The sequence below is a fragment of the Podarcis tiliguerta genome (assembly GCF_965153285.1).
Source record: "Podarcis tiliguerta genome assembly, chromosome: 13".
NCBI classification, from domain to species: Eukaryota; Metazoa; Chordata; class Lepidosauria; order Squamata; family Lacertidae; genus Podarcis; species Podarcis tiliguerta.
This window is the reverse complement of record NC_139546.1, coordinates 26,622,382-26,642,553: the sequence shown is the minus strand read 5'-3', so window position 1 is coordinate 26,642,553 and position 20,172 is coordinate 26,622,382. Positions and strand designations below refer to the sequence as shown.

The 20,172-nt window shown below is 48.9% G+C and overlaps 1 protein-coding gene across 2 annotated transcripts in view; it reads right to left on the bottom strand.

Moving 5' to 3' along the window:
* The window catches only part of STAC2 (SH3 and cysteine rich domain 2), a 43,620-nt gene extending 25,122 nt beyond the window's left edge, over positions 1-18,498 (bottom strand). For both annotated transcript variants that reach the window (XM_083411029.1, XM_083411030.1), the window contains exon 1: positions 17,912-18,498. In XM_083411029.1, the coding sequence (XP_083267155.1) occupies positions 17,912-18,007 (96 nt within the window). In that variant the 5' untranslated portion in view covers positions 18,008-18,498. The remainder of the gene's footprint in view (positions 1-17,911) is intronic.
* Positions 18,499-20,172: the final 1,674 nt, after the last annotated feature.

The following is a 20,172-nucleotide window of genomic DNA, read 5'->3' as shown; positions in this document are numbered from 1 at the left end:
ATTGCCAATACACTTCAAAGTGCATTTTCACAATCATAAGGGCAATTTAATAATAATAATAATAATGTTGGATTTTGCACCCAGTACCAAATTCTGCACCTATTCTGATCTCCCATGGAATTGAAACATACACACGGGATTGATTTTTATTCCTGTTTTACGAATGGGCCATTGAGGCTGCAAAATCGTTATGGCTTGCCCCTAGCTACATGCTATGGGGGGTATGAAGAGTCACAGCAAGCCTGCAGGGTCTCTTAACTTCTGATTTTTACCAGAATCCTGCAAAACACACAGACATTCAAACAAGCAGGGCAGGGAGACGGTGCCTTGCTTCAGCATGCAACTGAATGATAACATCACTTATTACAGTCAGGGGCACGGGGGCAGGATGAACCAAGTGGCAGCTAAACCACAACTGATTCTTTGAAACAGTCCAAAGCCTTTTGCAGATGTAGGACTTGAACCCAGGAGGGTTTTGTTATGTACTGACGTTCTCACCCTGGGCCAGCAGGGGGATACTTTTCACTCAGGTCCACATATGCAAGTAAGGGATCGAAAGTGACATTCAGTGATTGAATAGTTACAGAAAATGGTTTCTGTTGCGTTCTAGTGGAGCTCTATATAAGCAGGCTGGCTGAACCCTTCAGTTCAGTTCTGTTCTGGCCTGTGAATAAACAAGAGCTGTTTGAAGAATCGCTGTGTCGTCTGATATGTTCACCCACAACTTAACAAGTTTGGTGTGACTTGGCGCCTGGCTTGCCTGGAGCACAGCATATTCTGTCATGGCCCATATCAAGATCTACTGTTGAAAAATGGCAATGATGACGGTGCCCTTAAGCATGTGCAGAGTGTAACTTTCGAATCACTGAGTATCAATCCTGATGCTACTGAATAAATATGGAGACAGGCAATAGTGTTGTTGTTTAAGAGAGCCAGAAGAGTCTGAGAAATCACATCCCAGGAAATCACAGCCCCAAGCCTGAGCCAGCAGCAAAAGCGGGATGGGCTTGCAACAAATCCCTTTTAAACCATATATGTTTAAAAAACAAAGTTTGGGAAGATCAAGCCCCAAAAGTGATTGCACACAACCAACAAAGGTTTAAAGCCTGCATGCAACTCTGGGTCTGGTATGTCTTTGAGAAGGAGGCACTCGGCACCTCCTCAGAGGCACTCTATTTTTATTGCTGCTTGGCTTGGCTTTCAAAGCAGGCCGTGGGACTGAGCCCTGAAGCCCGGTATGCGAAAACAGGAGAGCAATGAAAGTACAGAGAAGCACAAAGCACTGGGGAAGGAGTGGCGGGGGGTCAAGGTGAGAGAGAAGGGGAGCGAGTGCCTGTTCACCACACTGGGGCTGCCTTTCTGCTGCCTCAGCAGGGGACCCAGCTGGCTCTGCAGTCTGAGCTTAAAAGCTTTCAGCTCCACTTACGGCTGATGAGCCGGGCCCATTGGAGCGAGAGCGCTAGAGAAAAAGAGACACCGCCGCCATGCTCCCAAGCCAGGCACTGCTAATGGAAGCCGCAACACCTCACAGGGTCCCAGGGAGCAGCAGCTCCTGCCGGCTGAGCGACAAGCGCGACTGCAAAAGGCGTCTGGGAGCTGGTTGCTGGGCCTGAAATGCACCTTGGTGCTTGCCCCATGTGCACGTGGGCTGCAAGGAGCCCAGCCTGCTGATGGGCCAGACTCTGAGACACGGCTGTTTTTACTTTTTAACCTTCGCCATGTGCCCAAGTGCTGTACAGAACAGAGGCATAGCGGGGGTTGCTGGGGTGATGGCAGTGGGTGCATTTTTCCGGGGGCGGGGGGGAGAAACACTGTACATTTTGCTCCTCATGCCACCTTTCGAGCCAAATGTGACCCAGACCCTGCTTGACTTAGGTGAGGGGAGGGTCACTCTGGCATCAGCAAGGGCTGGGCTGGCACAGTGGGCTCCGTCCATCCTCTGCGCTCCACTTTGGGCACCGGCAGATCACGCTACACCACTGGCACAAAGCACAGAGAAATGGAATTGTTCCTTGCTGAAGGACTTACAAATCTGTATTAGGCAGAAAAGGAGGAGGTTAAGAGAGGGGACAGGGTTGGTGTCAGGCAACTTGTGGCCCATGCTCTAATTTCAGGTTACCAGACGTCCCCGTTTCCCAGGGACAGTCCCCGGATTGACACATCAGTCCCCATACAAAATCCATTGAAGTTGAAAAGTGTCCCCGGATTCATTGAAAGAAAATCTGGGAACCTTAGTAATTGCATGTAGGCTTCCAGAAGCTATGGGATCTCTCTTGCTCTCTAGATCACCACTTAAGAGTTGCTGCAATGTGTGAACTCCACCCACTTTTGGTGCTGCTCCGCCCATGGGCATAGCCAGGATTTTTGTTTGGGGGGGGGGCAGAACCTCAGTTTGCTATGTATTTTTATTGATTGGGGGGGCAGCTGCCCCTCCCTGCCTAGGCCCATGGCTCTGCCCGCCCTCAGCTGATCTCCCCTAAGGTGATAGAAGAAAAATCCCCCACTCCCAATGTATGGAGCATCGGGCCACAGCAAAGATGCAGGCAAGGTGAGCTCTGCCACACCTCCCTGTCCAACTGTACCTTTAAGAATGCTGCTCCTTTGCGCATGCAATTAACTTATGGAACTCCCTGCTGCAAGAGATATATCTTTGTGGGAAGCCATGTTCATTGAAAGTACTGCGTGGGTGTGCAACCACAGGGTGGGGAAAAGCAAAGAGACTTCAGCATAAAGGACTGGAAGCTTGAATAAGCCGTGAAAAGGTTACCTTTGAATCTCTTTCCAAGGCTGCGCCCTGGGATGCACAGATAGCGATGGAGGGGGCAGCAGCGCCAGGCATGTCCACAGCCTCTCGTTCTCCCCACTGGGAAGACCTACACCACAGATTTAATGCACATGACTTCCCCCAAAGGACCCTGGGAACTAATCTGTGAAGGATGCTGGGAAGACTAACTCTGCGACAGGGAAACTGCAGTTTGCAGAATTCTCTCTCTGTGTGTGGTGTGGGGTGGGGAGTAACATACTTTAAATGTGCTTTTGGGGTGTGTTTTAAATGTATGTTGCGGATCTGTCCATCTGAAACAGAGTGCCAGCCCCCACACATATAAGACTAAGGCTAATGTTTCTGGCATCAGTGCCTTTCATTTATAAAACAAAGCACCAGCTGGAGACATGCTCCGACTTTGTGGAAAAGCTGTGGAAAAGCTGAAAAGAGGCCCAGCTTCAAAGCCTGGATTCAATCCCATGTGTTCTGTTCCAAAGAAAAGAGCTCTGCAAAGGATACACCGCTCAGCTCCCACTCTTCAGAAACATCACACGCCCTCTCCCCGCGCAGGGAAGGCAGATCAAGGTCGCCTCTGTACAACCCCTTTTTTCCAGCATACATCCTGATTTGCTTGCAGGGAAGTTCTCCGACGTCTGCTCTTTATTGAGCACTCGTTTTGATTCCCACCTGCTCCAACCAGGAGGCTATACAATGCATTCAGCAAATGATATCCCCACAAATTTTATGTGTGTTTCCCCATCACTTTCCTTACTGCACAAGGCCCAACTGTGCAACCTGAATTTGCCAGGATGCATATTTACATCGCACCTCCAAAAAACGGCGGCATTCTGTGTGATTGTAGAGCTATAGTGACACTCCTTTGCTGTCAAGGACTTGAAAATTTGAGAACTTGCTCTGAGTCAATTGACCTGGGTAGTTCCTTAGGCTTTTAGGTTCAGTTCTTGCAGAGGGTGTTAAGAGGTTTTTCTGAATAAAACTCTTAAAAAAAACTATTCCCCATTCTTGGTGCCTGTTATTGGACAGAAACATTACAGTCTGGAAGCGGCTGCTAAGTCCATCAGCTGTTTAAGACAGGAGGAACTGTAGCCTCTTGGGTAGAAGCAAAAGAAAGGTTTGGCTGTGTACATACCATAGATTTATAGCACTTCCCCACCCCAAGAACCTTGGAAACTGTAGTTTGCCTCTCACAGAGCTCCAATTCCCAGAATCCTTGACAAACTACACTTCACGTCATTCTCTGGGGTGTGCTTGCATGCTTGAAAAGCACACAGCCTTTAAGGTTTTCCTCCAGACGTGTGGTTGCCAGAGAAAAGCTACAAGTAAGTGAAAAAGCGCAAGGTGGAATTTGAGTAATGGAACAAGACTGGAAGCCACCATGAGGATTAGAAACTTGTTTCCCCCCCAAAAAAGAAAGCACTAGACTCTAGGATCTGCCAGAAGAGGCTGCATGCTACACAGAACTGCAGCCTATTGGTAGGGAATAATATGGGCAAACTGGCCTCTCCCACACCATCCCTAGGACTGGCACAAATTTACTTCTGCCTTTCACCCAGCGCCCGCATGATGCGTGTCTAAGCTCAGGACAAGAAAACAGCTTCCTTGCTCCTGCTTCAGCTTCCTAAACAGGAGGCACTGCCATTTCTCCCTTATTCACCCTCTGCAACGATCCTAGGATCCTGCCAAGACACAGCTAAAAAACCTAATATTTCTTGACGTATGGCTCCAGCCCCTACGAGCTATTTTTAACCCAGCTGCTGTGAAAACAGCTTGGCATATAAAAGTCTCATGGGAGATTCAGCTCCCACCCTTTCAAAATATATAAAAAAAGCCTCCTCCCCCATATTTATGAAACCATATACAATGTTTAACTTCCTGCTGTGCTCACCTCCCCACCGTCACCCGGTTATGTCTCCCACACAGAGCTCAAACATAGACTCACATCTTTGGGGATGTTTTCAACTACTCTCCCCCCCCCTTCTCCTCTGACATCCACAGTTGCCAAAGCCTGCTGCTTCCCGGTGCCTGCCATTGCCTACCAATGCGCAATGTTCAGGACGCGCAAATAATCACACAGGATTCCATGCCCATTTGGGGTTGATCTTTTCCCTGCTCCTCTACCAGCCTTCTACCTCAATGTTCTGCCTCTTTCCCCTGCCAGTTCAACAAGGACATGGCTAAAAACATTCCCCCCATTTCTTCACACATCTCATCCTTACAGATGGCTTGTTGTCCGCACCGGGGTATCACGTGGAACCAAAGTTGGTCCTGTTTTGATTAATTTAGCATCATCCACTGCAAAGAACTGCAATCTCGCACATTTCTCCCTCTGAATTTGAATGTCCGTGATCTGGGGATAATCCGGTAAGTTGTGTGTGAAGTAGACACTTTGCATCAGTATTTCCACCCCCTCCCCTTATGGGTGGGCTCAATCCTTTGATTTATGCTAGCCATCTTTCAATATCTCAAGAGCTGTTACATGCAGGAAGGAGCAACCTTGCTTTCTCTTGCTCTGGAGGCTAGGACACGATCCAATGGCTTTGAGTTACAAGAAAGATTCCAGCTAAATATCAGGAGAACTTTCTGACACTAAGAGCTGTTTGACAGCAAACAGTCTCCCTCAAGCGATGGAGGGAGGGCCCCTGAGTGCATCTTGCCTGAGAGTCCCTCCAGTTTCCCCCGCTATCTGTATCCTTTCCTAACTGTAGACCCTTCTCTAGCCAAGGACGGAATTCTTTCTATCCACTGTATGCAAAACTGTAGCTCCAAACTTGAGCTCCTCCTCACTGTCTGAAAAAGCCCTTTGGACAGAGATGGCAAGACTGACGTATATGGCTATGCAAAACGCCAAACCTCTGAATTCCCAAACCAGTTCCTCAAAGAAAATAGGGCCAAGGGGCCCTGGGGAAGAGGAAGACACTCCTTGCTCACTCACATCAAACTTTTAAGGAGCACCAGGTGGGACCCCACAAATGGTTTGCAGGAAAGCAGCCTCCGTGAACTGAAATTTTTAGCAAGGCGGTGGAGGTGGTGAGCTCTTTCTGTTCAAAAACTGCCAGCCCAAAAACGGCAGCGGCAAAGCCGTCGTGGGTGGGGGAGGATCTTGAGGAGGAAAACAGCCAACAAAGAGTTTCCTTACGCACTCTGCTCAAAATTGCTGCCTAGTGAGCTTGCTTTTCATTAAAACAAACAAACCACCACCTAGGGTTTTGTTATGTTTATTTGCATGCAACATCTAATTCGCCCCTCACTTTCCCCACCCTGGGTTCATATTCAGTCCTATTTGCATTCTCCCTTTTTGTTGCTTGCTTAAGATTGCTGAGAATAGCTTTCCTTTACTAAAATGGCAAGTTTCTCGACCTCATGATGGGAGGTAAAGGTAAAGGTACCCCTGCCCGTACGGGCCAGTCTTGACAGACTCTAGGGTTGTGCGCCCATCTCACTCAAGAGGCCGGGGGCTAGCGCTGTCCGGAGACACTTCCAGGTCACGTGGCCAGCGTGACATTGCTGCTCTGGCGAGCCAGAGCCGCACACGGAAACGCCGTTTACCTTCCCGCTAGTAAGCGGTCCCTATTTATCTACTTGCACCCGGGAGTGCTTTCGAACTGCTAGGTTGGCAGGCGCTGGGACTGAACAACGGGAGCGCACCCCACCGCGGGGATTTCAACCGCCGACCTTTCGATCGGCAAGCCCTAGGCGCTGAGGCTTTTACCGACAGCGCCACCCGCGTCCCCATGATGGGAGGTACATGACTGGAAACATTTTCAGAAAGCGCTGCATAAGGGTTCCAGTGTTTCGGGACAGTGGCTATCTCTTCTTCCCTCCTGGGTGTGCCATGCCTGTTACTGACTCATAGCCTCCCCTGTTATCATCCTCTATGTGCCCCCAAACTCCAAACCGTAAGCCTTTCTAGATTACTGCGTTTGCAGCATAACAAGTCCGGCAGGAGAGTGTCCAGATGTCTCTTCAATGATCAGCTCTCTTCATGGGTGTGGTGCTGATGCTGAGGAATCTTACTTCCCTCAGAGTCACATTTCAACATATTCCTGCCAGGGAAAAGCACTTATTTCCCGGCAACTATTTTGTCAAATGCAACAATGCACAAACATGGCAGGTACCTCAATGTGCAGGGCCCCTCATGCCCAGCCCATTTTGTGAGGCTAAGCCAGGGGTCAGCAAACCTTTTCAGCAGGGGGCCAGTCCACTGTCCCTCAGACCTTGTGGAGGGCCGGACTATATGGGGGGGGGGGGAATGAACGAATTCCTATGCCCCACAAATAACCCAGAGATACATTTTAAATAAAAGCACACATTCTACTCATGTAAAAACACACAGATTCCCAGACCACCCACAGGCCAGATTTAGAAGACAATTGGGCCGGATCCGGCCCCCAGGCCTTAGTTTGCCTACCCATGGGCTAAGCTTTTAAAAATTATAATTCCTATACCGTGGTACCCCAGGTTATAGATGCTACAGGTTACAGACTCCACTAACCCAGAAATACAGTGGTACCTTGGGTTAAGTACTTAATTCGTTCCGGAGGTCCGCTCTTATCCTGAAACTGTTCTTAACCTGAAGCACCACTTTAGCTAATGGGGCCTCGCGCTGCCGCCATGCCGCCATTGCGCAATTTCTGTTCTCATCCTGAAGCAAAGTTCTTAACCCGAGGTACTATTTCTGGGTTATCGGAGTCTAACCTGAAGCGTATGTAACCTGAAGCACCACTGTAGTACCTTGGTTTAAGAACTTTGCTTCAGGATGAGAACAGAAATCGTGTGGTGGTGGCGCAGCGGCAGGCCCCATTAGATAAAGTGGTACCTCAGGTTAAGAACAGTTTCAGGTTAAGAACGGACCTCCAGAACGAATTAAGTTCTTAACCCGAGGTACCACTGTAGTTTCTATACTAGAAACCTGCAACTAATGGGCCCAGCTTTCTAATGGATTCCGTTTGACAACCAACTCACTCTACAAAAGCAAGCTTAGCATCTAAACAAACAATTTAACAAAAAACCATGGAGGCAGTAGGTGCAATTTTAGATGCTCCTGTGTTCATGGCACTGGCCAAATGGTCACTGTTTTCCACTTCACGTCCAGATCCTCCCTGTAGCTGCAAATGCCCAGGTTAAATTCCTTCCCATTCTCTTGAAGGGCACTGACTCCTACAAGGAGTCCTTTTGCCTGCAAATGGTAGCAAACAAATTGCCTAGAAAGTGGCTACTTTTGCACTGTGCCAGCCACAACAAAAAACGTGGCTGGATTTTGTTGACTCCTAAAGTAATTGACCGTGATCCAGAACCAGCTGGTGATTTCTGATTTCACATGACTAAAAGGCCTGCTGTGATCAATTGGGTGGTTCACTTTGCGGAAGAAATTGCTTACAGCTGCTCAGACTTGGACATTACTGTCAGTGTCAGTCCCGGCAGCAACTAGGACTGGGGCTGCAGCTGTCTGACAGGTGGCATTCAACGTCAGTTTGGGGACTGAATCAGGCTTGGTCGTCAGGATGGAGGACCCGTATCAAGAGTGGGAGGGGGGAAGGTGGCTCCGATTCTGCTTTGCAATCTCTTCATGACTTTTGAATAGTACCTCGGGTTAAGAACTTTACCTCAGGGAAAAAAGAAAAAGAAAAAAAAACTTTACCTCAGGATGAGAACAGAAATTGCACAGCGGCAGCGGAAAACCCCATTAGCGAAAGCGTGCCTCAGGATAAGAACGGTTTCAGCTTAAGAACAGACCTCTGGAACGAATTAAGTTCATCATGGTCTTTGTCCTATGGTGTACCACAAGGTACAGACTTGTCTTCATTGCTGTTTCAGCCCCTGGCTGCAGTCATTAGGAGTTAGGAGGCAAAGTGGAAGGGATCATTGGTTTGATCTTGTTTTTATTTTTAATCATGCATTTTGTGTTGTTTTTTTATATTGTGATTTTATGTTGTGAACCACCCTGAGATCTACGGATGAATGGCAGTATAAACAATTACTTACTTAATTACTTACTTAATTAATTATGTCATCTGGCAATCTAGGAGTAGCTGTACTCAACAGGCTCCCCCTCTCTCTAAAATTGCAGGATGACAGTATAGGATGTAGACCCTGCATGGACAAGTATAATGAAATTTGGAACTCATTTATACAAAATACATTATGTTAAAAATTGTAATGACAGTCGTACCTTGGAAGTTGAACAGAATCCATTCCTGAAGTCCATTCGACTTCCAAAACCTTCAGAAACCAAAGCGTGGCTTCGGATTATCTGCAGGAAGCTCCTGCAGCCAATCAGAAGCCACGTTGGATGTTTGGGTTCCAAAGAGCGTTTGCAAACCGGAACACTCACTTCTGGGTTGTGGTGTTCAGGAGCCAAAATGTCCAAGTACCAAGGCGTTTGGGATCCAAGGTACGACTGTAAATGCATTTTTGTAGACATTGGTGGGTTGGGGAACTTCATTGCAACCTTAGAAGTAGTGTGCATTTTAAAGGGGAGCTGTGGTTTGGTTTTGCATATTGGCCAAGAAGTGTGAATTAGGGTAACATAAAGGTAAAGGTACCCCTGCCCGTACGGGCCAGTCTTGCCAGACTCTAGGGTTGTGCGCTCATCTCACTCTAGAGGCCGGGAGCCAGCGCTGTCCGCAGACACTTCCAGGTCACATGGCCAGCGTGACAAGCTGCATCTGGCGAGCCAGCGCAGCACACGGAATGCCGTTTACCTTCCCGCTGGTAAGCGGTCCCTATTTATCTATTTGCAACCAGGGGTGCTTTCGAACTGCTAGGTTGGCAGGCACTGGGACCGAACGACGGGAGCGCACCCCGCCACGGTGATTCAAACCGCTGACCTTTCGATCGGCAAGTCCTAGGCGCTGAGGTTTAACCCACAGCGCCACCCGCGTCCCTTGTGAATTAGGGTAGTTTCTCATTAATATGCCAACAAAGTTGAATCCCTAGGCGTTTGGGATCCAAGGTACGACTGCATTAACTGGTAACATTTACTATAATGATGTACTCTAACCTTTTCTCTTTGACTTTTTAAACAGCCACATTTTATGTGCTGTATTTAAATTTTAAAAAATAAAAATAAAAAGCATTGCAGTATAGAAGCACAGCTGAATCTGGCCATGTACCTAGATGCCCAAGCGGTAGCCAGGAGTGCTTTTCCCCATTTCTGTCTTATATTCAAGTTGCACTGTATTTCTTTTCTTTGAGAACCTGATCCGGTCATTTATATCCTGGCCACCTCCTGGCTAGATTACTGCATTAGGTTGTTTGCAGGGCTGCCCTTGAAGACAGCATGGAAACTTCCATTGGGTCGATGTGCAGCTCCCAGGGTTCTGAATGGAACTAGTCAACCAGATTCAGATCATATGACACTGATCTTATACGCCAGCTAGGCTGGCTGCCAGTTTGCTCCCGGATTCAAGGTGCTGGTTTTGACCTTTAAAGCCCTCCAAGCAGGCTTTGAGAAAACCACTGCCAGGGTAATTATGGTGATAGGCCTTCCCTGCTCTGAAAAGACAGGGAGGAAGCTGAGCCAGTAGCTCTGCAAGGCAAGGCATGCTCAGTTCCTCTTATCTGTGCTGAATCGATGGGAGCTAGATGGAAAAGGGAGAGGGAATAAGGTGGAGCCAGATTCTCCTTTTTGGGTCTGAAACGCTCGCAGCAACTAAGGAAAGTCAGAGCAGAAAGTGCTCTTTCTAACTGTGAGAGATGAAACACATCAATAAAGCCCAAAGAAATACAAATACGAGGAAAAGGAATAAGCAGAAGCTGGGTGCTCCTCTCCTTTTCTTTGGTGGAAACTGCGCTTTCCCTTTGGCCCACCATTTTTAATTTCCAACCACCCTTCCTGTAATGTCCAGCGCATGGAAGAAATGCAATGCAACGCTGACGAGGAGGGAGTGAAAGCGGGTACAACCTAGACGAGCAAAGGTGGGGCATTCACAGCACCCATGCCTGCCCCGCCACCCGCTCCCTTGTGCACTAACCTAGTGAGTGATCAGCACACGACCTTCGACCTCTCCAGCCTCACTCAGTTGCCCACACCATGGCTGAACAGAGGTTTGAACACAGCTCTCTCAGACTCCGCTCCAAGCCAAATGCTCTATATACACTTGCTTTTAAGGGATCTAAATAACAAGAGCCTTCATTTTTTCATTTTCTGTTTCTCCCTACCCCATGTTTTTTGTTAAATTTGCAAACACACACACACGGATCTAAATTTCCCAATGCTGGTTTTAATACTCTTTCATACCCTGCTATCAGACCTAAAATCAGGGATGGGGAACTCGTAGTCTAACAACATTTGGAGGGCCACAACTTCCATCAGCCTTGAGGACCATCAGTCACATTGGCTAGGGCTAAAGAGAGCTGGAGTTCCCCATCCTTGGCTTAAATTAAGCCAGTGCTCACTAGAGCTTATCAACAAAATCTGTCTTGAATGCAGAAGGTCTCAAGTGCAACGCTTGGCATCTTCAGGTTGAAGAAAAGACCTCAGGGTACCAGATTGACCAATGTGTTTGACTCTGTAAACAGGAGTTTCATATGTTTATGATAGGGGAGAGTACCTCTGAGCATGAACAGAATTTATTTCTGCCGTCACTAAACAGCCAAACCAGTCTGGGAATTATTCTGGCTGCAAGCTTTTAGAGTCTAGGAAGTGATTCTGCTACAATCCCTAGCTCCAGCACCTCTCCTTTCAGAGAAATCCAAGGCCAATTCCTTGTGAACTTTAAAGCCTTTTATTTATAAATTTACTTCCAACCTTGAAGAGGGGCAGGGGAAGCATAGATCAGCCGGAACATCTCTCACTGTGTCTGTTAGATTCTTTGCGTTGCTTAAGGGGCTGCGGTGAAGGCCGCAGAAAGATATTCCTTACGCATCGTAAAGATGCAGGGCGATCCTTGATGTGGGTCCCTTTTCTTTCCAAAGACACTTTGAGATCAAATCAGATCAAGGAGGAACAGAAGGGTTTGCCTGTTCCTCTGTCACTTAAAACACACACATACACACAAAATGCCACACCTTAAAATAAGGCAGCCTAGAAATTGCCTTTAAAAATACAACACAAAACCAACCATGTTTGCTCAAAAACACACTATAAGATCAGGCAAGCTGAGAGCTCCAGAGATGGAACAAGCCAGAGAAATCTCTTTTAGTTCTCCACATGTGCTCAGAAGCTTTGAGGTGGTTAATCGTGGCTTTCTTTCCACTCCCATTTGCCTTCTGGCCCATTATCCCCCCCCCTTTCCTATTTTCTCCCCGCCACCCTCCCACTGCCAAAGCTCCCTTAGAAGGCACTGCAACCTGAATCCACAGCAGGCCGCCTGCTCAAGGCTGGGCTTGGTGAGCAAAAGGTCTTAAAAAGGAAGAGAAAAAATGATTGAGACAAGGAGGGGAAGCTGGAAGGGCATCTGTAGTTTGTTGTTGTTCCTGATTATTATTGAGCTAGTGCAGCAAATTGAAGAGGCACTGGCAAGGCTGCTTTCAATGATCCCAAATTAACAGGAATCGTCCCGTATATAAATATATGTTCCTAGGAAGAGAAGAGACATGGTCCATATATTTCATCCCTGTTTTGTTTTGTCTTTGGTAAGGACACAGGGGACGCTTCCAGTTTCAGCCCCCTTTCCTTGGCGTCTACAGGTAAACTAAGGCCTGGGGGCCGAATCCAGCCCAATTGCCTTCTAATCCGGCCCACGGACGGTCAGGGAATCAGTGTGTTTTACATGAGTAGAATGTGTCCTTTTATTTATAATGCATCTCTGGGTTATTTGTGGGGCATAGGAATTCGTTCATTCTCCCCTGAGGGACAGTGGACCGGCCCCCTGCTGAAAAAGTTTGCTGACCCCTGGTCTAGACGTTAGATCTCTGAAAGGGAGCAGAGCAGAAGCATGTTCAATATTTACACATGAAAGTAAACGTACTCACACAGGTGTAAGGAGCTAGCCAGCTGCTTCCATTTCACCTCCCTCCTTTCACTCCCAAGACCAGATAAGAAATGAGCACAGGGATCATGGGAGTTGTAGGCCAAAAACATCTGGAGGGCTGAGTTTGAGGAAGTCTGGTCAATAGGGTAACTAATGTTTATGGTCACATCCTGCTCCAGGAGCCAGCACAGAAGAGTGTGTTGCTGTCTACACGGACAGGCAAAGAATGGCCTTCTGGAATGCACAGTCTTTGATGGGAGGAAGATCTGAGGCAGCGACTGGTCGCGTAAGAACCAGGGTATCAGAAGTGGACGAGGAGGGTGTCCCCGTCTTCATGGTGGAGGGTTGGAGCAGCTCTTCCATGAGTTCTGAGTAAAAGAGCTGTGGGAATCCAGATTGTGGGCTCCATACAGGGACCAGAATATGATCAGGCCCACAGTGAGGTGTGGACTGAACTATAGAAACTGAATTGTGAAACCCTCTTGCACAGTCCCTAGCTGGCGTGTTGTGTTTGTGGACAGGCCTATGCACCACAAAGGAGCCTGTGCAGAAGACCATCTTGGTGGTACTATACCCTCCCGTCTCCCATGTTAACTAACAGAGACAGGAAGCGTTATTTGCGTTCTTCCACCACAGGTGCCAAAAAAGTCAGGAGTCAAGCTTGGCCTGAGGAGAGGAGGAGAATTATTCTCTTGCCATCGCCACTGAGCAACTGCAGCATCCTCCATCCTCCCACCACCACATGCGGGGCTGGGTGTGCTTGTGCGTGCCTGTGTGAATCCACAGTGTGAGGGGAAGGAGTCAGGATTATAAGCTGGGACACATTTTGCCTCAGGCATGAAACTGCCTCCTCAACACACAGTTACGGTAATTGAATGATGCACCAGGGCTGGAAGACAGCTCTGTTCTCTTTTAGATCCCAATACTGGTGAAGAACTTAAGAAGAGCCCTGGTGGGTCAAGCCAAAAACCCATCGAGTCCAGCATCCTGTTCTTGCAAGGCCCAGAAGCTGGTATTTAGAGGTGTGGCAGAAACGATTTGCAGAATCCTATTTCAGGTGCACAGAGCATGGGTTTTTGTTTTCCCCTCTGCCTTTTAAACTTGGGCATTAAAAAAAAGCTTTAAAAGAAACGTGTGAATTGGCTCCAGGTAAAAGCCTCATTATTCCCCCTCCCCCCAGCCTGTACTTTCTGTCCCTGATTAGTATCAAAACTGCTCTCCATCTCTTTGACTAGGTAGAAAAAGACCTTTGGAAAGGCTCCCGGTGGAAGCTGATTGGCCACTCCAGGTTAGCTCACGCCCCCACCGAAGCGCGACTCTTCTGCTGCACAGCATTTATTTCTACATTCATTGCATTCATTTCCCACCTTTGATCCACGGAAAAGAGGGTCAGCCAGCCTGGCCACACCCAGCCCCCTAAGTTCCCCTGAAGGCACACAGGGCCAGCCCTACTGATGGGCAGAGTGAGATGGCTGCCTCAGAGGTGCAGCTGCTGGAAGGCAGGGAGCAGAAGAGAGGTGCTGGAGGACAGAGCTACTGTGTGTCGGTGTGTGCTATGGGGCTTGCACACGGTGCCCCCCTAAGCTAGTGTGGTGAAGGACGCCTGTCCTGTCACTATTACTGAGGTAAGATTCCACTGCCTTCTGTACGTGTTGTCTCACTTGAACCCAAGTCTCTCTCCCTCCCCATTCTCTGGACGATTTATACAGTCCATGGACTCAAGTGGTAAAGCTCTCCCTGGACTGTTCCACTGATGGTTGCCGCTGGATGGGTTGGATCTTTGAGTAGCCCACCACCCAAGACACCCACCTACCCACCCAAATATTCTTGTCCAGAGAAAACCAGCCCGTTGGGGAGAAGGCTAGGATGATCCTTTCTCCCCCATATACATTTTGTGTGTGTGTGTGTTCTGGGAGTTCCCCACCACCACACACACACACACAAACATAGGGGAGCCTTCAAAGTACACAATACCCCACTTCATCACCAACCTGGAGTGGTACAGTCCAGAGAACAAGGCTCAGCACTTGGAAGAGGCATAAAAAGATCAAGAGATGGTATGACATCCATGTAGTGTAGTGGTTAGAGAGAGCTGGACTAGGACCTGAGAGTCCACAGTTCAATCCCCACTCAGCCATGGAGACTTTGAACCAGTTGCTCACTCTCTCAGTCTAACCAACCTCCTACGGTTGTTGTGAGGACAAAATGGGAGGGGTGGTGGTGAAGTATGCATGCCACCTTTAAATCCTTGGAAGGGGGCGGGGGCAGAAAGGCAGGATACAAAGGTAAATAAATAAATAAAAAGCGCAATTTCCCCACCCCCACCCCAAAAATGGCCCACCAGTGATCTACCTCGCAGATTCTGCGCATGGAGCAGCAGCAGCGAGACGAGATCAAGGTTTACAAATTAATTACAAGTTTAATGAGAAATGATTAATAACAAAGAGGAACAACAGCCACTTGGTACACAGACTTGCGAGCCATCTGGGAGTACCTCACCCACGCAAGGAACCTGCGGAACACTGCGTTTCGACCTCCTCCCCCATCTCTCCCCACACTTAACTTCCGAGAAAGTGAACTGCAGGGCAAAGCAGCACCGTGTCCTGTTGTGCTTGCATAAGACAAATGCACACACACAGTGCTGGGACTTGTCAGGGGTGGATACAAAAAAAAACACGCTCTGCAGCACCACAGCTTGTCCTCCCTCGATTTCAAATCTACTTGGGATATTAGATGAATTAGCAGCCAACGTCACAGCACTGACATCAGCAGAGATGCTGTCATCAGAGCAGGCGGGAGATCTAGCCTGTGTATTCACACAACACAGATTTTCCCTCCTCCTCGGCCCATGAAGACGTTAATATCAAATTGGAGCGGGGGTGGAATGCACATGATGAGAGTTAAAATAAGAAGCCTGTCGTCCCCCCCCCCCCCCAATTTCTTATGCCTTAGCCTAGATTGTGTCATGCAACACATGAGGTTCTGGTCTGCATTTGCAAGTACAGTGGTACCTCGGGTTAAGAACTTAATTCGTTCTGGAGGTCCGTTCCTAACCTGAAACTGTTCTTAACCTGAGGTACCACTTTAGCTAATGGGGCCTCCCGCTGTCCCCGCACGATTTCTGTTCTCATCCTGAGGTAAAGTTCTTAACCAGAGGTACTATTTCTGGGTTAGCGGAGTCTGTAACCCGAGGTACCACAGTATCCATAAGTGCCTGTCCCTACCATAACCAGCCAAGATCCTGCTGTCTGGGGTGAAATAGGTCACCAGCTAAGAATTCTTGATTCTGTCCCCATTCTGATTCTTAGGGTGCATGTACAGCTTCAGCATTCTCCAGGGGTGTATGGAAGTCCCTAAATCTATGATCAGTAATTGCAGGAATGCAGAAAGCAGCAGTCCTCTGAACATGCACAGAGTGCTTTTTTTGTTCAAACCACAATGGAGAGGAGGGAGGGAGGTGGGCTCTAGGAAATGAGTGACAAGATGATGTAGGTGAGCCAGTGCCAGACACTTGCCCTTTCAATGAGTGGCTCCTTGAGTGCCTGTTATCTTTTCAGAGCCAAAGGCTTCCAGCTTTAGAAAAACATAGAAATCACAACACTTTCCATGGAGGAAAGTCATTATAGCTAACTGAGCCTCCATAAACAGGAGCAGCCTTCCTTGGAATTCCAGAGGCTGGGAGAGAAGCACCAAGAGAAGGCCCTTTAGTGCCCTATCCTGGAGCTACTTAGAAGCATCCAACGGGCTGGATTCTGGACCAGGATCCTGCGCAGAATTCTGGACTAGGTGCACTTTGCTCTGGTTCAGCCAGCCAATTAAAATACTGTATATAAATCTACATTTAGCAAAGCAATTTCCCCCCCTTCCTTCTCCACCCCTCCTCTCCAAAATTGGGTCCCAAGACACTCTCCCCCCTCTAGGCTTTCAGCTGCGAAAGAACACAACCATTATAACAGCAAAGCCTGCAATTAAAGCATGTGCTAATAAGTCACACTACTGCAGTGGAACACACACACAGACCCACCAGGCTAAATTGCTGGTTTCCAAATCCCACCCCTCTCTCGCCATCATTAAGATGTTATTATGATTCCCACGCTAGTAACCTTTCGGAACGCGCTCCCCCTCCAATACACACACTGACACACGTGTGTGTGTGTCTGTGTGTGTATGAAACATCCCTCCCTCTCCACCCCCCCTTTGAAAACATACCAGCCTAAGTTAGGTATTGGCCAATATCCTAGATTTTCACAGAGGTATAGATAGATATATACTGCTTTTTTTTTTAGCCTTTTACCTTTTCAATGACTGAGGTCGATGGAGAAGAGCGGCGCATGAAGTCTATTTACAACACTGATTATATGGGGGGCGCAGAACGCAGCTAATATGACAGGTTCGGGTTGTATGGCATTTAGAAGTGCCATGTACTGTATCTATAGATATGAAATCGCACGGCTTCCTATCCTGCCGTTTGATCTAGGAATTGATTCGGCATATAAGACACAGACAAGAGGTAACTTAAGATCCCCCCCCCCCGAATAGAATCGTTCCTTACTGGGAAGCCAAGAACACACGTATCTACACACACACACACACACACACACACACACACGCCGCTCGACATCCAGAGAGGGAAATCGGTCACAAGACTGGGAGGAATCCGGTGGTTTGACTCCCCACCTCCGGGCCCCCACTGATCCCACAGCACCGTAACCCTACAGTGCCCTATGCAAAGAGCGAGTGCACCGCATAGGAGGAATATGAGAGAGAGAGAGAGATGTCCACGGGGAGGGGGGGGACCAACTCAGCCCCACACTGCGGTTGTGGAGCAAACGTAAAGGCGCGCTTTGGCGGGTGAGGAGGGGGCGGCCACGGACTCCTCGTTTACTGCAGGGAAAGGGAGGCACGAGCGGTTAAGGGAGATGGAGAGGAGACGCAAAGAGACACACACATACACACGCTCGAGTCTAGGGGAGAAATTGTTTGCAAACCGAAGCGATGGGCAGGTGGGTGGTGTGGAGATGCTCACATCTTCCGAGAGGGAAGAGAGAGAGAGACACGCACAACACAGCAGACAACACAAAACCAAACAGCGTCCCCAAACCGCTCGATCCCGGGCGGGAGGCAGCTCTAACCGAGGAGGATCAGGTTTGCGCTTGTTAAAGAGAAGAGAAAGTCTGCGCCACGGATCGCACGGAGGGGGAGCCTGCCGTACCTTCGTCTCGTGGAGGCTGAGAGCGGTGCCCGGAGTCTGCTGCGGATCGCTGTTGTGCTGCTGCGGGTCATTTTCCTTCTCCGTGATCTCGGTCATGGTACAGAGGCGGCTGCTCCGGCCGTTGGGCGACCGGACTTGGGTCCGGGGTCCGGAGGAGGAGGAGGAGGAATGGACGAGGAGTAGATGCAACTTCGGGTTGTCTCCTCCTGTTCTCCACGAAGCGACCTTCTTCTTTCCTGTGCCTGCCTGGGAAGTCTTAATTCTTGGTTCTCCGAATTAAAATTTTTTAACCCCGGTTAGAATTATTTGGGGTTCTCTCCACCCACCCCGCTTCCTTGTAGAAGGACGAAAGAAATGACCCAGTTATTAAAGAGGGGGGGGGGACACCTCCCGCTAAACTCTTCTGAATAGGGAGCGGAGGGTCTGTTTTGCCATTGGAGACCTCCCCTTTTATGCAGATTAAAACAAGCGAATTCGCATCTTCTTCTGCCACCCACCTCCCGGGCTCTGCAACAGAAACTGGGCGAAGGCTACCAAATGCTGGTCTCGCTCCTGCTGCCGCTTCCTCCAAGTTTGATTTCAGGAGCGCCTTGGCTCCTCCCCCTTTCTTGTATTATTGTGATCGCGCAATGCCCGCCCACCCACCCACCCCTCCTTTTTACGAGTGGTTCATTAACCTCGCCTTTTTCTTTTGATATGCTAATACAGCACGTAGGAGGACGCTTTCCCATTGGCCCCTCCGGCGGGAGGGCAGGCGAGAGAGGCTGGGCGCCTCCACCAATGGGTGGGTCCTCGCTGAAAAGTTACGCGCGTATTTGCGAGAGAAGGGATGAAGCTGCCTTGGGTGTTTTGCAGGTCAACACCAATCAGATTTCCTCAATTTCACGCACTATGTTTCAGCGCTGGTGCCTGGAAGCAAAACAAAGGATGGGAGCGCCTTCTTCCTCAGCTGTCCGGACCTGGACTTTGCCAAGTGGAATATCAGAAGAGTCCTGCTGGATTACGCCACGAGTCCAAGTAATCCTGTTCCCCTTGGTAGCCAACGGAAGCCTTTGTTATCTCCAGCATTTGCCTGGTATACTACCTCTTATTGACCTTCCTTTGCTATCATACCTGCTGCACTCTGCTGCCAAAATTATTCACCTCTCCTGCCTCTGACTCTGATGCTTCACCCTTTCACGGGTTTCCTGACCACTCCGAGATCAAGCATGAGCTCCTTGTCCCTCTCTCCAGGGGCCTCTCTCAGATGCATTCTTGCTTGTGACCTAGCTGCCTCCAACTCTCTGTTGGAAGGTCTCTTGCTCCCTCAAAAGTGCTCACCCTCTCTTCCCTTGCTGCCCTGTGCGCTTGGAAGTGCCTCCCAGGAAACCTGTTTGATGCCACCTCTTTTGCTTCCTTCAAATCCCTCCTCAAAAGCCACCTTTCCCAGGAAGCCTTTGGCACAACCTCCCCAATTTCCCTATGCGGGTGGCGCTGTGGGTTAAACCACAGAGCCTAGGACTTGCCGATTAGAAGGTCGGCGGTTCGAATCCCCGCGACTGGGTGAGCTCCCATTGCTCGGTCCCTGCTCCTGCCAACCTAGCAGTTCGAAAGCATGTCAAAGTGCAAGTAGATAAATAGGTACCGCTCCAGCAGGAAGGTAAACAGCGTTTCCATGCGCTGCTCTGGTTCGCCAGAAGCGGCTTAGTCATGCTGGCCACATGACCCGGAAGCTGTATGCCAGCTCCCTTGGCCAATAAAGCAAGATGAGCCCCTCAACCCCACAGTCTGCCACGACTCGACCTAATGGTCAGGGGTCCCTTTACCTGTACTCACCCCAATTTCCCTACCATGTGCTGTAACTCAGCCTGTAAGGATACTTTTGGAAGACCTGTGTGTTGAGCATTCATTCCGATTTGTTTGCAGGGAAGCCTAGATGATGTGATCTCAAACAAGTGTCTCCTTGCACTTTCCAGTGCATTGCCCAGTTACTCTCCTTTCTGCAAAAGGTCTGAAGTGGGCTTGTTGCACAAGACTTCCCAGTCAGCTACAACTTCACAACCTGCACATTTCAGGAATACTTTCTGTAGATTTCAAAATGCTGCTTTCTCCTTTAGACTTGATCTAAGCCTAAGCATGTGCAACAAGAAAAACAAATGCACACTGCATCGCTGTTGTCCCCTGCGTCCCTGCTTGTAAGCTCCTCCAGGCAGGGACCTGTCCTCTTGTACTCTACAAAGCACCATGGGTCCATACAAGCAAAGAAAGAGGGAAATGATCTG